The sequence below is a fragment of the Euprymna scolopes genome, chromosome 11 (genome assembly GCF_053919585.1).
Source record: "Euprymna scolopes isolate OS-2025 chromosome 11, ASM5391958v1, whole genome shotgun sequence".
Lineage (NCBI taxonomy): Eukaryota > Metazoa > Mollusca > Cephalopoda > Sepiida > Sepiolidae > Euprymna > Euprymna scolopes.
The window spans coordinates 60,777,846-60,790,150 of record NC_136492.1 but is presented as its reverse complement, the minus strand read 5'-3'; the positions used below and the strand labels follow the sequence as shown (position 1 = coordinate 60,790,150).

General features: G+C 31.6%; 1 protein-coding gene across 15 annotated transcripts in view; it reads left to right on the top strand.

Moving 5' to 3' along the window:
- LOC145287875 (fibronectin type-III domain-containing protein 3a-like) overlaps window positions 1-12,305 on the top strand; it is a 791,938-nt gene that overhangs the window by 626,110 nt on the left and 153,523 nt on the right. For 11 of the 15 annotated variants that reach the window (XM_080135773.1, XM_080135779.1, XM_080135775.1 and 8 more), the window contains one exon: window positions 3,393-3,431. The exons of the other annotated variants lie outside the window; for them this stretch is intronic. In XM_080135773.1, coding sequence (XP_079991899.1) covers window positions 3,393-3,431 — 39 coding nt within the window. The remainder of the gene's footprint in view (window positions 1-3,392; window positions 3,432-12,305) is intronic. 15 annotated transcript variants of the gene reach the window in all.

Sequence of the window (12,305 nt, the reverse complement as noted above, 5' to 3'; positions counted from 1 at the left end):
TTATCCACTTTCATTTTTTTTTTTTTTTTTTTGTGAGGAGGTATTCCATTATATCATGTTTTTTTTTATATGTGCTGGTGAATCGCTATCTCGTTTGATAGTTTTTAATAAAGTTTAAAGCATATCTGTGATTTGATTGACCCCTCTCCTCCCTTTCTTTTTACAAACCTCTCTCTCTCTCACAGACGTGATGTTGCTGATCTCGGTCTATTTTATAAATACTATTATGGCATGTGTTCTTTAGTATTCTGATCTATTCCCTGCTTCCTTTGATGCTACCAGATCAGTCTGTCTGAAGATATTGGCTTCCTGAGACGAAATGCACCTAACATTGATGCTTTTTGTTTTTCTACTTCTTTTTGCTAAACTTAATTATGTTCTGCAAAACCAAAAACAAACAACCCACCTTTTTCTCTCTTTTTCCTTTTTCTCCTTTCTCTTTCTCTTTCTATCTCCCCCACTTCCTGACTGGTTTCCTGACTTAAAATGTACCAAACATTAATACTGTAACCCTTTTTTCCTCTCCCATTGCAAAACTCATGTTCTGCAGCGAAGGGAACAAAAACGTTAAAATCCACCATAAAACAAGCAAACCAAACACTACATATTAGCGATTGAAGATTCAAAAAGCTTGAAGAATTAAAACCTTTTACAGAATAAGTCGATGCAACATGAATACTATTTCCAAAATAACTGGATTTAGCATCCGAAAAAAAAATAACCCGAAAAAGGTTGATATGCTGTAAAATAAAAGAACCAAACCAAAACCGGCTTCCTTTATTTCAGCCTATTTGACTTATTGGTCTTGATATTCATCAACTCACTGTTCAGATACCTCGTTATAATACAGCTTTCTATTTCAGTACTTCTCTCTAAAAACTGCAGTTTGTGGAACTCTCTTCCTGCTAATGGTTTTGGTTCTACTTGTAGATTTGGTCTTTTCAAGACTAAGGTCAATAGGCATCTCCTGTCTTTGCAGTAATCATCTTTCGTTCTTGCTAGCTTCTTACATCTAGTGGCTTCAGATCTTGTCTAGAGCAGTTTCTATAACTATTTATTATTTAGGCAGCATTTTTCTCCAAGGCATATTTCATTAAATAAAATAGACTTTTTTTTGTCAATAAATTTTATTTTCAAACGTCCGAATAAGTCTTCACTTCTGGCAGGAAGTGGCCGATGTAATGACCATATTTATCATAAGTCTGCATACTTTCTAATCCTTCAGGATTAATCGTCAGGGATAAATTAATCGAACTGGTTTTGAACAATTTATACACATTTCAGGACGCTATTAATTTTAACCAATGGAAAAAAAGGATAAAATAATTAATCAATGAAGAAAAGAGAAGAGCAACCCCCCCCCCCCCATATATAAATTGTTCAAAACCAGTTCGATTAATTTATCACTGACGATGAACCCTGAAGGATTGGAAAGTACTCGGACCTATGATAAATAAAACTGTTATTCGGAAGTTGGAAAGGATCGAAAATAGAATTAATAGACAAAAATGTCCATTTTATTTAATGATGTATATATGATATGCAATCATTTCAGTATTAAAATAAAAAAAAAGGTTTTATAGCTTTTCAGATTTACAAGTTTATGTATAAAGCTATAGCAGCCACAATTTATGCTGCAAAATTTGGGTTGAACAAAATAGTAACACTTAAAAAAGGAGAATCTTTCCCCCAAATATTGTGATATATAAGCATCATACATACATTTCCAATGAACAGAGGACTACTTCATGAAATGTATCATAAATAAATTAATAGATAACAAAACAAATTTATTTTCATCTTTATCTTCTATTCTTTTAACCTAAAATGCACTAAACATTGATGTTATTGGGGTTTCCCCCTTTCCTTTGCAAAACTCAATCATGTTCTGCAAACTCACAAACAAGAATTTTCCTCAACAAAACAATCAAAGCCAATACCATGAATACATATTTGAGGATAGAAAGAAACTTGAAGCATAAAAACTCTTTTCAAAATTACCGGATACGGAATTAAATAACCCGAAAAGAGTTGGTATAACATGAAATAAAACAACTCCATCTCCTAACCCACCCAGCATATTTCTACATTGTTATAGCCTTCCATAACTTGACGATATAATTTTGCTTGTAGTGATATACGGACATATGTAAACTGAGGAAAGAAATGTATACAAAGTCTATTGATAATTTTTTTATATTTACTTTATTTAAAATTATCGCACTGTGTTGGGCTTCTATATGTATGCAAATAAAGCCAGTAAATTTCTGTTAAATGTTCATGCTGCCCTTCCCATTAAAACCGATGTTTATTGAGCATTATAATCAAGACTATTAATAATTACAAATAAAATATTATATTTATTCCGATATTTCTGCCTCTCCCAACAACATCTTCTAAATAGAGGAAAGCAATCATAATCCCTGCCTATAAAATATGTACTAACATGTTCTCACTAGGCACCAGCTGAGTTCTTTACATAAGCAAAACCATTTTAGCGTACCGGTAACAAGTAACTACAATCTGTTTAAACAAATACATTCGACATCCAGCGTGTTTCAACTAACAGAAAAATAATTTTTTTATATTTTGAAATTTGTTCAGATATATTTTCATACACACCTCTTCAAACAAGACAAACGACTAACATTTAATTAGTTATGCAATTACTGTTCCTTGTCCTGTTATCTGCCAAGGTAATAGGGATGCTGTATGGTAGATGAACAGTGGACCAGCTGGCTCCACTTAGTATAGTCGTGGGATAGTGACTGGGTAATCTCTAAGCTTTTCCTTGTCGAATAAGGATTTCTTCTATTTGCCTTGTTTTCGTTTACCCTGAGCTGTTCCTTGCAGAATGATCTCTGCAATTTCTTCTGAGCATGTTACATATTCATGTTATATGAATTTCTTTTTTTTTTTTTTTAAACTGTGGTCAGTAGGTCTTTATAGTGACATGCATGTTGAGTGATCTTTTTGCAGAATTCATTGTTGATGACCTGGCCCTTGTATGAGATGCCATGAAGATTATATGCAATTAATAGGCATGGCAATTCATGCTATCAAAACGAAATAATCATTGTTATCTATTTGTAGAACAAATGCTAATATTTTGAAATATTTCTTCTTTTGCATCTTATGTCAAAAACACTGACACAATTAATATGATAAATAAATGAAAAATCAATACTACAAAAGTGTTTAAAAAAAATCTGCACATTCTGCATTTACTCAGGAAAATCTAACTTGCATTCTCCTTCGTTATCCAGGTTTAACTTTAAACTTACATTGAAATAAAGGTTTTTATTTTTACAATTTTTATGTGTAATTCTTTTTAGCAGTAAATAATAAACACTTTATAAAATAAGTCATTATTTATTTTGTTTTGTTTTTAGACAAATATGAATTGGCCACGACTGGATATGACAGTTCATGTAAGAATATTTTGTTTCATTCATTAAACTAACTGCTAAAATTTTGTTTTATTAATCAAATTGACTGTTAAAATTGTTTTATTAATCAAATTGACTGTTAAAATTGTTTTATTAATCAAATTGACTGTTAAAATTGTTTTATTTATCCAATTGACTGTTAAAATTGTTTTATTTATCCAATTGACTGTTAAAATTGTTTTATTTATCCAATTGACTGTTAAAATTGTTTTATTTATCCAATTGACTGTTAAAATTGTTTTATTTATCCAGTTGACTGTTAAAATTGTTTTATTTATCCAATTGACTGTTAAAATTGTTTTATTTATCCAATTGACTGTTAAAATTGTTTTATTTATCTAATTGACTGTTAAAATTGTTTTATTTATCTAATTGACTGTTAAAATTGTTTTATTTATCTAATTGACTGTTAAAATTGTTTTATTTATCTAATTGACTGTTAAAATTGTTTTATTTATCTAATTGACTGTTAAAATTCAATTTTATCTAATTGACTGTTAAAATTCAATTTTATCTAATTGACCGTTAAAATTCAATTTTATCTAATTGACCGTTAAAATTCAATTTTATCTAATTGATCGTTAAAATTCAATTTTATCTAATTGATCGTTAAAATTCAATTTTATCTAATTGATCGTTAAAATTCAATTTTATCTAATTGATCGTTAAAATTCAATTTTATCTAATTGACTGTTAAAATTCAATTTTATCTAATTGACTGTTAAAATTCAATTTTATCTAATTGACTGTTAAAATTCAATTTTATCTAATTGACTGTTAAAATTCAATTTTATCTAATTGACTGTTAAAATTCAATTTTATCTAATTGACTGTTAAAATTCAATTTTATCTAATTGACTGTTAAAATTCAATTTTATCTAATTGACTGTTAAAATTCAATTTTATCTAATTGACTGTTAAAATTCAATTTTATCTAATTGACTGTTAAAATTCAATTTTATCTAATTGACTGTTAAAATTCAATTTTATCTAATTGACTGTTAAAATTCAATTTTATCTAATTGACTGTTAAAATTCAATTTTATCTAATTGACTGTTAAAATTCAATTTTATCTAATTGACTGTTAAAATTCAATTTTATCTAATTGACTGTTAAAATTCAATTTTATCTAATTGACTGTTAAAATTCAATTTTATCTAATTGACTGTTAAAATTCAATTTTATCTAATTGACTGTTAACATTTTGTGTTACTTCTCGAATTGACTTAACATTTTATGAAATTGTTAAATTTTTATCAAATTGACTGTTAAAATTTTGTTGTATAAAGCAAAGAATAATTTAATTCATAAAATAATTGTGATTTCTTCTTGATGAAAAGCAGTTTTATTAAAGTTTCAATTATAATCAGAAAGTTTAAACTCATCTAAATTTATGTCTGTCTGATTTAAAAAATGAAACTGATTTGTTATTGTTTTACCATGTTCTTAGCAATATAATACTTTGTTACAATTTATTTTCAAAAAAATAATTTTTCTAGTTTGATAGTTGACTAATATGGAAACATTCTTAAACACCTCAGCTAGGAAAAATAACTATTCTTTATCAGTAAGAGTTATTGTTCCTTATTTACTTTTGTAGCTTAGATATGGAACATAACAAATAAGTTAAGAGATCCAGTGATGAGGCCTTCATTTGGAAGCTGTGGAGATTATGGAGTTGCTTCTTAGTTGCCATGGTTCTCAAGTTCACTTCGGCCTGGAGTTTTAGTGTTAGGGCAGCCCTGTTGGCAGGGCTTAGAATTCGTTTAATGCACCCCATTCAGAGGATCTTGGCACTGCCAAATCAAGCTGTCCGAAAATACTTTCTGACCTAAAATACCCCAAACATTAATATCATTGCTTTTTTTTTCTTTCTCTTTGTAAAACTCAAGTCATATTCTGCGAAATTAAAAAAACAAAACAAACGATTTTTTTTTTCTACAACACAACCAAACTAAACATAAATATTTGAAGATGTAAAGAGCTTGAAGTGTAAAATAAATTTTCTAGTATTACTGGATTCAGCATTAAATAATCCAAAAATGGTTGCTGTGTTGTAATACGAAACAAAAAAAAATTGTTAAATAATAAAAATAAAAAATAAGACCTGGTGATGTAACATGCAAATATTTGGAAGATAAATTTTAATGCAGTTGATCCTGGGCAGTTAGTTTTAAATAAAAGTAAAACCGACCATAAAGAAAAATATTCCTTCATCACAATGATTGTATTTTTATCAATGTTACTTCAAATTACTGTTAATAATACTTAATCAAATTACTGTCAATAATACTTAATTCTATAGCAAAATATGTCTTTAGTAAACAAAAGATAATCAATTAATCTATCAACAAGTTTTGTTCAATCAATATCAAAGTTTAATGTCAAATCCACCGGGCATGATCTGCCCATCAGACTTGTTTCTCCATCCTCTGAATATTTTGCAATTTAATTTTTCTGAAACAAGAAATAAAAAATCTTTGAAAATCAAATAACATAACCTCTTAAATTTTCATAATTCGATTGGGTTCTTCCCTCTATATTAAAAAAATAAATAAATAAAAATCTGTATGATATACGTTCCCGTGATGAAAATAAAATATATTCCAAAAATCATGTATATTTATCAAGTAGTTTTATTCTTAAATAAAGTTTTATGAATGACTGAAGAACGGTTGTCTTGTCCGCCATTTTGAAAATAATCTTAAAAAAAAAAAATGGAGATAATTCAACATAATTCAAACTTACGTGATTTATGTTGTAATGCCTATGAATTCCTGTTAATCACTTAAAAATGAGTTCCTTTATAAAAATGTAACTATTTGATCAATTTACATAATTTTTTGAATATATTTTTTTTTCTTCATGGGTATGTACATACAGATTTTTGTTTATTTTTGCTTTTGAATATAGGGTAATTCTGGACAAAAGTCTTCAATTGTTTTAAAAAGGAAAAACAAATTGTATGATTTGAATTAACCCGGCTACTGTTCTTATCTTGGATGTTATTCTCACAGTATTTTGGACAATGTAACCTATGACCTTCTTTGTGTGCGTCTTGTTGAACTCTGGAATCTGTACAGGATTTTGAACAAAACCACATACAAATTTCTGGCAAGATGCATCTAAAGAAGTTCAAAGGTTACATTAAACAAAACCTTGTAAGAATAACAGTCAAGATGAGAACTGTAATGTGAAGAATAAAAATTGTCAAGCCTCATTAAAAAAAATTTCCAAATCATAATGAAACGATTTTTGATCACAATCCACTTCAGTTTTCTGTATAAATTTAACATAAAATGTTCCTATCCTTCTTAGTGTTTTGGCCGGTGTTATCAGAATTCCAAGCATGGTATCATCTTCAGTTTAACTCACACTTAATGAAAACTGAACAGGAAACATTAAAAAAATATAATTTAAGAATTACCTATTCTATAGTAATCGAAATATTTAAAAAGAAATAATTAAATAAGAAAAATTTGATTGCATGAGAAGTATTACCCTCAACTTTGCTGATGGAATCCTTACTTAAAAATCGAAGTCAGTTTAAAAGAATTTATAAGCTTTTTATAATCTGTAAAATGTACTTGATAAAATAATTTAAGAGATTGTTTTTAATATTAAAATCAGTAAAACAAAGAAAAAAATGACATTGAATTCCACTTTCGTTTTGCTATATCGAATAAAACATTTTCAAATTAAAAAAAAATAATTTGAAAAAAAAACTTAACCTCTTTTTATGGGGACATTCAGTTGTCTATCTCAGTTGGTAATATTGCTCCCCCCCTCTTCTAACTTCTGAACATGCTCATGTTAACATATTTATTTTGCTTAAACATGGTGTTATGTTGTTAGTCTACCGGAAACTATTAAAATAGTCGATTATTATGATTAAATTATAATAGTCGATTATGATTGGTAAAAGTATAATATAGGTTTTGAGATGTAGAGGTAGTTACGAAGGAAATCAGTTTGATATGCAACGCATTAGCAGACAGATGGGATTTTATGACTGGACGCCCATGGGAGTCAGAGGAGGGCAACTTAGAAAAATGTAATCTTATACAAAGCGTGCCAACTGTTGGAAAGAACTCATTAAGGAATAAATGTTTATATCAAAATGTAATTCCCGTTTGAGTGTTTTCACTCTCGGAGAGAGGTACCTTTTAATTTCTTGGAACCATTTGCCTTCGAAATTCTCTTCCTGCTCCTTGTTTCCCCAGACCGTATCAACATGCAGAAATTTAAATGTAATATGAATAAACATTTTGTTGCCAAACTCCCTACTCAAATTGTTCCACCCCGATAAATCTGGTCCCAATCACAGTAGCCTATTATGCGTTAGTAGCAATATGCCCTTGTTTGAAATGAACAAAAATACAAACAAAAACTTTTGTTAAATATTTTTGTAAATACTCCAATTTCTTGTCCAAAGATACTGGCTTCCTGACCTAAAATGCGCTAAACATTGATGTTCTTGATTTTTTTTTTTTTCCTTTTCATTGCAAAACTCAATCATGTTCTGCAAAAGCAAATGTTCTCAAAATAAAAACATTAATGAATATTTTAAGATATAAAAAAACTTGAAGCATCAAAACGTTTCCAGACTTATTGAATTCAGCATTAAATAGCGCAAAAACGGGGGTTGCTATGCCATAAAGCAAAACAACCAAACCAAATACATTGAATAAATATTTAAAGATATAAAGAACATGAAGCATAAAATCTTTTACGAAAAATGACGGATTCAACATTAAATGACCTATTATTGCTATAAAATAAAATTATCAAACCAACCTTTTCTGAAGGCACCTTTTAAGAATTAGCAACACTGTGAATCTGACTACTCTAATTGGCTAAAAAGAATAGCACCCATTTGTGTGTCCTTGTTCTTTTCTCGTTACACCTGTTGATAACTGTGTCCTTGTCTAATATCTCTTTCCATCACACAACCTTTTACATGCCACGATGCTCAAAAAAAAAACATAGCTTATTCCTAGTCTGGCACATGGTCACTGATACAGAGCCTTTCTCTCAGTCTGATGCAATGTCACTAGCTTCAAGCCCATTTCTCAGTTTGGTACAAAATCAACAATCCATAGTCTTATTTTAAGTTTGGCACATGATCACCCATCCAAAGCCTTCCTCAATGCCCCAAATTATGTAAATTGGTCAAGTAGTCTTATTTTCAAATTGAAAAAAAAAAAATCTATGTAATCAAAGAGCGGCTGTCTTGTCCATCATTTTGAAAACAATCTAAAAAAAAAATGAAAGGAGGTAATTTAATATAATTCAAACTTGCAAAATTTACGTTGTAATGCCTATGAATTCCCATTAATGACTTAAAAATGACACTTGCAAGTGTACTTCTCTCCTTTCCAAAAAACGTTGTACTCAATCAGTGTTTGCACCATCATAGAATTGTTAGTAATTTAATTTTTCATATATAAATTATCATTTCTGATGACCTAAAGACAAAAATAACGAACTGTTGATTTTGCACTTTAATATTTTGTTTTTGTTGATCATTGGGAGATCAAGTTATGTAATGCTTGGCATTAAGATGATGTATGTATTATTCTTTGGTGTTGACAGTTCGTATTAGTCTTAGTGTGTTCATGTGTTGCCTTTGTTTTGGTAGAATGACACAACACAAGACGGCAGTTATAAAAACACGATGATGATACGTTTATTTCTTCGACCGGTCGACATGATTCTGTATTTCAGGGATTCAAAGTTGTTTACATGGTTTCTTCTAAAAACTCTCGCTTCCAGAGGGTACCCCGACTCTAACCGAGAATCGGTCTGAACCTCTCTTCTTCTCCGATCTGACTGATCTGATTCTCTTCTCTCTTCCCCCCCCAACTAACTTCGAACCCTCCTATATTGAGAAATGATTTCTGCCCTGACGTTACACGTATGTCTGGTCAACGTGACCACAACTCGCATGTTTCCAACATGCGCGATTTGCACGTTTCGAAACCATTTCTGACGACCAGAAAATTTCCCATTCTCTTTGTTGTTTTACAAAGGAATTTAACCTACTTGTCTAATTCTGTAAGCCATATTTTTATTATGCATTCTTTCTAAGAATGTGAATAGTTTCCAGCCAAATTTGTATTTATTAAATATTTTAACGGAATCAACAATTTAACTAGACATTCCATTTAAGCCTATTGTTCTTTAAAACTTATCTACAGGGTTCAATCCTTGTTTTATCTGATATCATTTTCATTCAACTAATTCTCTTTTTATTTTTAACTTGCATGAAAAGGGGACAGCCCTTTTCATGTAACAAAGTAAGTATTAAAAAGAAAACGATGCAGACTTTTTTCATCATGAAAAATGTGAGTGGAAGAAGGGAGGGAAGAAAGAAAACGTCTCCAGCTGCAAAGTTAAAAAAGGGAAAGGAAAACAATGTGTAAATCCGTATAGAAAACAGAAGGGGGGGGTCTCATCATGGAAATAAGTTTACATTTTTCCTTCTATATTCAGCAGAGAGACTTTTTGTGATGTGTGTGTGTGTATATATATAACATAAATACACATTGCACTTTATTGATAACACCTTACCCGAGAGCTCATCAAACTCCTCGGTTTAAAATTCACAGGGAATATGAATTATGGAACAAATACATTGCCAAGGCTGCTGCAAAGAAGGTGGGTTTCCTCTACTGTGTACACCTTAGAATATCCTGGATCTCTAGAAAACCACCATTCACTCATGCGTATGCCATCTTGACTTGTATATCTACCAATAGTCTTTCTCTCCCTTAGACAGTCCAAAAAAGAGTCTCCAATCTAATATGTCCCACACTATCAACCAAGCTTCAGTCCCTGCCCAATCACAGTAATACCTGTACTTTAATAGAATGTGCTCTGGTGAACTCATTGCACTTGTACTCCCTCAATGTATATACAAACACATCTAGCAACAAAATCCCACGTCTTTGTTGAAAAGGCTCAAAGATGCCTAAAAGTCTTCTATTTTAGTAGTTTCTAACCTCAAACTGCAAAATTTTGGAATTTCCTTCCTGCTTCTCTAACTGTACTGCAGAAGTTTAAATGTAATGTGAACAAACATCTTGCTCATCTCCTCACATAGTCCCCTGTAGACATGGTTTCAAATAGTAGCCCCAAATGGCAATATGCTAAGTTCGGATTGAACAAGAGTAAAAATAAAGTGTTTCCGCTTGAAATGAACAAGAGTAAATAAAAAAGGAAGTTATAGACTTCCAAGTACCTTGACAAGAAATTGATTTTTCTGCCTCCAAAAGGTTGTCTTTAACATTTAAGTAAAATCTTCCATATTCGAGCAAACTTTTAAAAATCGATTCAGATACCATGCATTTTGTTTACATAGTAAACTAAACAGGAACTGTTACGTGTGTCAATTAACAAAAAATCATTATCTGTTCAGCATCTTGAATAATCGCATCTCTTAATATTACGGTAATCTGTTTTGGGGTATTGTGTATTGACCCAACGACCAAGAAAGAAAATGGCCGCTTAGTTCTTAGAATGCATGCAACAAGTGTTTAAAACAATGTTATGATGATGATTTCCTGCAGACTGAAGAAATAGCAATATTCCAACTTGTCATGAAGCTAACAATTTCAAAATGATTCAATGGATTGCCAAGAACCAGTTAATAGTCAATTCTTGGAATTCTGAACCATTATTCGCAGTCAATTGATGGTTGGAAATGAAAATGCTCCAAAAAATATGGATTTCATCATTCAATACATTTTTAGTCGTGTGCAAGCGATTCTATAAGTCACTCCTTCGGTTGGTCTGTCGGTCTGTCCGTAACACTTTTGTGCTTGGCCTTTTTGATTAATTGTTAATAATCTGTTGTTAATGTTCTGTTCTTGGCCTTCGGGCCGGGATCAAAGTGTAGGGTGAATGCGGTATTATGGTGAAAGAAGATACTAGCTGGGAGAAACTTTTGACTTTATTTAGTCCTGGAGTGACAAGGATGACCAACGACCCCCACAGTCCCCCCCTTTTGAGTTGGCCATGTGCCTAAGTTTTTTGTTCATCGTTGATTTTGACTGTATTTTTAACATGAATAAAAGATTTAATATCTCAAAGTGTAGTATCTGTTCCGGCAGAAACTGCAAGTAAAGACCATATGTGGGGGCAACCCCACATATAAGACCTTGGTCAGTGTAGGGGAAACCCTTCATACCAATTGTCACTATCCAGCTCCCCTACTCCCCGGGGAGTTGGTCCCCATTTCCCCTTCACTCCTCACATTAAAAATCGGCCTTGTGCCTAATTTGCTCTGTGGGAGAGCAAATAAATACCCTGTTCTTGGCCTTCGGGCCGGGATCAAAGTGTAGTATCTGTTCCGGCAGATACTGCAAGCAAAGACCGTATGTGGGGGCAACCCCACATATAAGACCTTGGTCAATGTAGGAGCAACCCTTCATACCAATTATCACTATCTAGCTCCTCTACTCCCCGGGGAGTTGGTCCCATTACCCCTTCACTCCTCACATTAAAAATCGGCCTTGTGCCTAATTTTCTCGGTGGGAGAGCAAATAAATACCTTTTTCTTGGCCTTTTGGTCAAGATCAAAGTGTAGTATCTGCCGGAACAGATACTGCAAGCAAAGACCATATGTGGGGGAAACCCCACATATAAGACCTTGGTCAATGTAGGGGAAACCCTTCATACCAATTGTCACTATCCAACTCCCCTACTCCCTGGGGAGTTGGTCACATTTCCTCTTCCCTCCTCACATTAAAAATCGGCCTTGTGCCTAATTTGCTCGGTGGGGGAGCAAATAAATACAGCTTTTCTTGGCCTTTTGGCCAAGATCAAAGTGTCATATCTACGTGCTGTTCTTA